General features: G+C 36.5%; 2 protein-coding genes across 2 annotated transcripts; one reads left to right on the top strand and one right to left on the bottom strand.

The window, feature by feature from the left end:
• Positions 1–167: 167 nt before the first annotated feature.
• LOC134268891 (transmembrane protein 245-like) lies at positions 168–2536 on the bottom strand (the record flags this gene model as incomplete). The annotated part of the gene is made up of 4 exons (XM_062751131.1): positions 1998–2536; positions 1164–1392; positions 695–841; positions 168–419 (listed from the first exon to the last, which is right to left on the bottom strand). Coding segments are annotated over exons 1-4 (1126 nt in total), but the record flags the coding sequence as incomplete, so codon positions are not given.
• Positions 2537–2722: 186 nt separating this feature from the next.
• Positions 2723–4667, top strand: LOC134268890 (phosphoacetylglucosamine mutase-like). The gene has a single exon (XM_062751130.1). The coding sequence runs from the start codon at positions 2736–2738 to the stop codon at positions 4389–4391; it is 1656 nt and encodes a 551-aa protein (XP_062607114.1). The 5' UTR covers positions 2723–2735; the 3' UTR covers positions 4392–4667.
• Positions 4668–6238: the final 1571 nt, after the last annotated feature.

The raw sequence follows: 6238 nt of genomic DNA, 5'->3' as shown, positions 1-6238 counted from the left end.
AAACAAAAATATAAAAAGAATTCCTTATAATACAAGTACTCTTTATTTATGCTCCAGTCTTAATAGAGGGATATATTTTAAAAATGCAACCCAATAAAACAGGACAGGATAGGAAATACATGTATAAGGGAAATATTTCATAACAAATTACATATACATGTACATACCAAAAGCTTTAAAGATCCACATGAGGCCTAACAGAGGGACAAGGAGCTGAAGCAACCAAATGTTCATCCAGACCCGTGTAAGAACGAGGGCCCAGAATAAGTACACAAAGTATTTAGTACTCCCGGGGCCTTTATCCTCCACAACTCGTACAGTCTTTTTCTTGGTGGATCTAACTTTTGGGGTGGTGGATTCTGGTTTAGGGAGTGGCAGGTTGGTTGGCTTTACAACACCAGCAGATTTCTGACTTTTGTCTGTATGGAAAGGTTAACAATTTCAACATGAAACAATGTTCAATATACATGTACCAGTTGTTTATTGGGAAATTTCTGTATCTTAAAATTTTTGTGATTTGAATCTCTAATCTTAAGTTCTGTGCCTGCATTTTTTGTACTTTTTTTTAAAGTGCAAAAATACAGAACTTGAACATTTTGCAGTTCTTTCATTTGAAAAAAAAATGAAAAGGCCACAAAAATTTGACAACATATTATAATAAAGTGTCTGTGCAGTGAAAGAGTAAGAAATCTACCTGTCTCCTCACTGAAGCTTTCGGTGGTAGAGACCTCTGAGGAGGAGTCCATAATGTCAGTGTCGGACTCCTGTCCCTGTCTTAGGGCCCTCTCCAAGTCCCCCGTAAACACAGTCCAAATAGCCAGCACATCAGATATACTATGTCCTGGTAGAAAAAATTAAATGCTTAAAAAAATACACTACACCATGAATTAATAACTGATTTATTGGTATCTATAGGATTTTAAATGTTTTAAAAAGCAATATATACATCTTGAAAATTTTTCAATCATTATTACATAATATTCAAGGGCATAAAATTTTCTTTAGGCAAGCAAACTATCTTTACCCTATTAACATTCTGAGTTCATAAGAATTTTGGGTTCATTTTCATTTGTAAAATTAAATATAATTTTAATTAAAGTCGTTGAACATGTTGAAAAAATATATGATTGTACATTGCATTTGCATATCAACTTGAGGACAACCTTGTTCGTCCACTCTTCGCTTTATTTCTTTTACTTCACTTGCAAATCCAGTGGCAATCAATCCGATTATTAAGAGAAACAGTGGGACGCGGAGAGACCCGGCTACCGTGGCTATGTGAAGAATTAGCACACCCCAAATAGGCAGGGACAAGAGACGTAAATACTTCTTAGATTCAGCATTCCACAGAAAGATGACAACAATTAGATAGGCTACTACAAGAGTCCATACCTGAAAGAGATAATTTGTACAGTAATTAAATGGACATTGGTAGTTTCTGACATGACGTTTGCACTATAGCTTTGCATTTATACATGTAACAGTAAAGAGAAAATAAAAGAAGAGTTAAAAGTCTTTACTTTTTTGAATAACAAATATAATTATATGTTTCAGAAATAAGTATCTTCATGTTTTTTTTTTCTAAGCTCATACCGATTTTTAAGGAAATCGTACCAAAACCGGAGAATAGCATTCATAAGAATTTCACAAATTATTTTTTGCTAAGTAACCATGGAAACAAGTAAGAACAATTTATATTACCAATAATTAGGATTATGAATTTTAATGTAGTCTACAGTGTAAAAAGTACAAAGTTTTGTAGAAATCAGAACACTGAGATTTTGCAATTAAAAAAAAATCTTCTGATAAAAACTTAAAGTGAGCCAAAATGATCAATGTATTTTCAGTGCATATATTCACTTAGTTTCCATCACATATCAAAAACTAATTATATAGAACCTTTAACCCTCTGAATTTCTCTCTTTGGGATATGCCACATCATCTAAATATATGGATTATGCAATACATATTTAAGCAAATGCAAAGTGAAAAGTTACCCAAAATGATGTAAAATAATCCAGAACTTCAGAGACGAAAATAAACACTGCATAACACATTTCCAGTATACTTCTTACTGGGCCAAAATACCACAAAATGTAAATCAAAAATAAACTTATAATTCCTCCACATAGTAATTTCCAGTGTCTAACAATAGTACGATCAAATATCATAACATAAGTATAGTCAAGAGCTTGTATTGGTAAATATGCTATTCCTATAGCAAAAGGTGTCCCTGATTCTTGTAAACCACGTAACCATCGTCTTAATATTGCTGTTAATTCACGTTTGAAGGGGTACAGAAATGTTCCACACAACACGGACCATAACAAAGGTCGGAGGAAAGCTTCTAGAATGAAATACACAGCGATAGCTGATCCTCCAGCAAGTAAAACAAAAATATTGGCTGCTGTCGTGTATAGTGCTTGCTGAAATGCTTTTTCATGGCCCTGCGAAAGACTTTGCAACATTGAATTCACGAAAGGGGACTTGGCCATCTTGAAAGTATTCTATGGTTAACTCTTTCATAAACACATTCGTATTCTAAGAAAAGAAGAACTAGAGAAAAGAGAATATAATTTTATGAATTATTATCAGCATTACCTCAGACAAATATCTTATATAAAGATGAAATGCTGTCTTACTAAATATTTAACAATAACCGAGAATTTCATCATTGCTGAAAGTTATCTGCTAGTCGTACGTGTTAACAATTGTGTACTTTCATTTTGAGCAAAATGGATTTTGTTGACGTGCAAGTTGCCGGCGAAAAGAAATACGCAAAACAAGATGACATACCCATTCAGTATGGTACAGCCGGATTTAGAACAAAAGGGAATCGTCTGAAGCATGTGATTTACAGGATGGGTGTCTTGGCAGCCATTCGATCTGCCTGTAAAAATGGAGCCACGATAGGTGTCATGATTACTGCTTCACACAACCCGGAAGAAGATAATGGTGTCAAGCTGGTGGATCCAATGGGGGAGATGCTTGGTCCAGAGTGGGAAAAATACGCCACTGAAATCGCAAACGTTCCTGACAAAGAGCTTGGTTCCGCCCTACAGGCCTTGGTGAAGGCTCTCGGAGTAGCAAGTCTCAGCAAGAGTCGAGTGGCGTTTGCCCGAGACACAAGACCAAGCAGTCCGGCCTTGGCAGAAGCCCTGGAGGCAGGAATCAAAACAGCAGGTGCCCAGTGTCAGAACTTTGGACTGCTTACTACCCCACAATTGCATTATATTGTCCGGTGTATTAACACTAATGGAGAGTATGGAAAGCCAACAGAAGATGGTTACTTTGAAAAGCTCACAGGGGCTTTCATCAAATTGAGAAACATGAGAAAAACAAAGAAGATGAAAACACTAGAATCTTATAATGCCTGTCTTTACCTGGATGCAGCAAATGGAGTAGGAGGAGGAAAGGTCCCTGTCCTGCAGGCCAAACTAGGGGAACTCCTAAAGATCAACCTTGTGAATGACGGAAGTGGTAAACTGAATCACGACTGTGGGGCTGACTTTGTTAAAGTTCAACAGAAGCCTCCCGCTGGAGTCAGCTTGGCTCCTGGACAGAGATGGGCTTCATTTGATGGTGATGCAGACAGAATAGTCTACTACTTTCTTGGTGTTACAGATAAAAAGTTTCATCTCCTAGATGGTGATAAAATTGCAACATTAGTGGCTGGGTACCTTAAAGATCTTGTTCAAGAGACAGGACTCTCTGTCAATCTTGGGATAGTTCAGACTGCCTATGCTAATGGCAGCTCCACTAGCTACATCACAGACACGTTAAAGGTCCCAGTGGCTTGTGTTCCAACAGGAGTGAAGCATCTTCATCATAAAGCACAAGAATTTGACATCGGGGTCTACTTTGAAGCCAACGGCCATGGTACAGCTTTAGTGAGTGACTCTTCATATGCTCTCTTGCAGAAATCAGTTAAAGACACAAAACTGATAGAAAAACAAAGAGAGGCTTGTGATTTACTGCTTTGTGTCATAGACTTGATCAATCAAACTGTAGGTGATGCAATATCTGACATGCTCCTTGTCGAGATGATCCTAGCTGGCCTGGACTGGGATGTGGAACAGTGGAACAAAGCCTACACAGATCTTCCTAATAGACAGCTCAAAGTCAAGGTCAAGGACCGCTCTGTGATCCAAACCATTGACGCCGAGAGAAAAGCCTCCACTCCCCCAGGTCTTCAGAACGCCATTGATGACCTTGTAGCCCAGTACACTCGCGGTCGTTCCTTTGTGCGGCCCTCTGGGACAGAGGACGTCGTCCGTGTTTACGCGGAGGCTGACTCACCGACAGCTGCTGATAAGCTGGCCTATGAGGTTGCTGTTCTGGTCTACAAGATGGCGGGAGGTGTGGGGGAGGAGCCTAAAGCTCCAGAATAATAGCAGGGAATTATGGGACTTTAAAGAGGGTTATTGTTAGGCCTATGTGATATCTAAGGCAACAGAACAAGTGCATGTAGCTTTAGTTTTAGGGCCTGTTAATCTGGATACTTTGATTAATTATTTTTTCTAAATAAACATGATAAATGTGGGTTTATAGTTCGTTTACCAAAGATTTATAGTGCTTACTCAATGATTTTTTTAAGGTTGATCAGTTTAGTACATTGATCATGATGATAATTTCATTGATTAATTGATGTGATTGTTTTGAATGAAATGATGTATGTTAATTTTTTTTTTTTAATTGACATTCCATGACTAAAAGTCAGGGCATTATTTATAAAATTATTTTATAAAAAACAAATTGATCTAAGTTGTGATTAGCGCATTGTGATTATTTTTATAATTTTACAGTTGTATCATTTTGGTAGTGCATTTAAGGTGTATTTCAATTATTTCGCTTTGAATAAAGCTGTAGTTTGTACAACAAAGTCCTTCAATATTCACTCTTTTTGGAGACAGCTGACATCATAGTAAAATGAAGCACATGCATAGCTTAAAAGAAACATGCAATAAAACAGGAAAGTAATATCATAAAAATGGTTGAAAACAAAAATGTTGTGCCAGATAAACAGAACATACACAATATTTAATGTAGCTTTATTCAATTAGTGGACATGAGTAAACCTTGTACATAGTCATATGACATTTTATGACATTTAATGACGGAACTGAACACTCTGTCAAAGGGAACAATCAGCCTGTCAATAAATTCGAACATTTTCAATAGTAAAAGTTCTTTAGAAAAAAAAAGATTGGTGACAACGAGTTACACAAATTCAATCTATCATTAAATCAAATGTTGAGGGAGGTTTTTCAAATTGTTAGGCTTTCATTTACACACTTTTGTCTACATTTAAAGAGCTATGTTCGTGGGGATTTCAGAAAAAATGATTTCAATTCTATCATTGTAAAAACATTGCAAACATTCATTTCTACTCTTATACTGACCCTTTTCAGCTAAAAGGGGATTAAATGGCACATGTCCTTGGATAATTTTTAAACAAATTTAACTTAGTGGATAAATGTATCAGCATTCAAAGTAGTTATTGACAAAAATATGAATTTACATCTTTATTTCAAGTTTAATAATGTCAATTTTATTTGAACCCCGATTCAACAAAATTTACTAGTAAGGCAAAAAAAAATTAATTTCTTGGTTCTCAGGCCCTCCCTCATCTCTTCCAAGGGTGCCTCATTGACCCTTTTTTATTGCTAAATCAATAAAATATAAACACCAAACCACCTCCCTCATCATTTTTTGAGGTTTTGTACAATGTAAAAAGCTGCCTCATCATGTTTTGGGGGGCAATAAAAAAGAAAAAAAATGCCTCCCTCCCTCATCATATTTCTTGAAAAAAGGCCTGAGAACCAAGTAATTAACTTTGCATGGCCTAAATGCTCTGAGGTAATAGAAAAGATTAATAAGATGCTAGCGTTCTTCAATGACAATATATAATTTATAGCATGGTACTTATTATCGCCCAAATATTAGCCAACGTGTTTTTTTAGCTCACCTGAGCTGAAAGCTCAAGTGAGCTTTTCTGATCACATTTTGTCCGGCGTCCGTCTGTCCGTCCGTCTAGCTGTCCGTCTGTCTGTCTTTAAACTTTTCACATTTTCGACTTCTTCTCAAGAACCGCTGGGCCAATTTCAACCAAACTTGCCACAAAGTATCCTTGGGTGAAGGGGATTCAAGTTTGTTCAAATGAAGGGCCACGCCTTCATTCAAGGGGAGATAATTGGGAATTAATGAAAATTTGGTGGCATATTTTAAAAATCTTCTT

The sequence above is a fragment of the Saccostrea cucullata genome, unplaced genomic scaffold, assembly GCF_032062105.1.
Source record: "Saccostrea cucullata isolate Sc308-1 unplaced genomic scaffold, CSIRO_AGI_Scuc_v1 ctg7009, whole genome shotgun sequence".
Taxonomy (NCBI): domain Eukaryota; kingdom Metazoa; phylum Mollusca; class Bivalvia; order Ostreida; family Ostreidae; genus Saccostrea; species Saccostrea cuccullata.
Note: the sequence above shows the minus strand (reverse complement) of the source record. Positions and strands in the feature narration are given on the sequence as shown.

Coding starts and splice junctions, on each gene's coding strand:
- LOC134268890 (XM_062751130.1), top strand. CDS start 2,736: ATGGATTTTGTTGACGTGCAAGTTGCCGGCGAAAAGAAATACGCAAAA.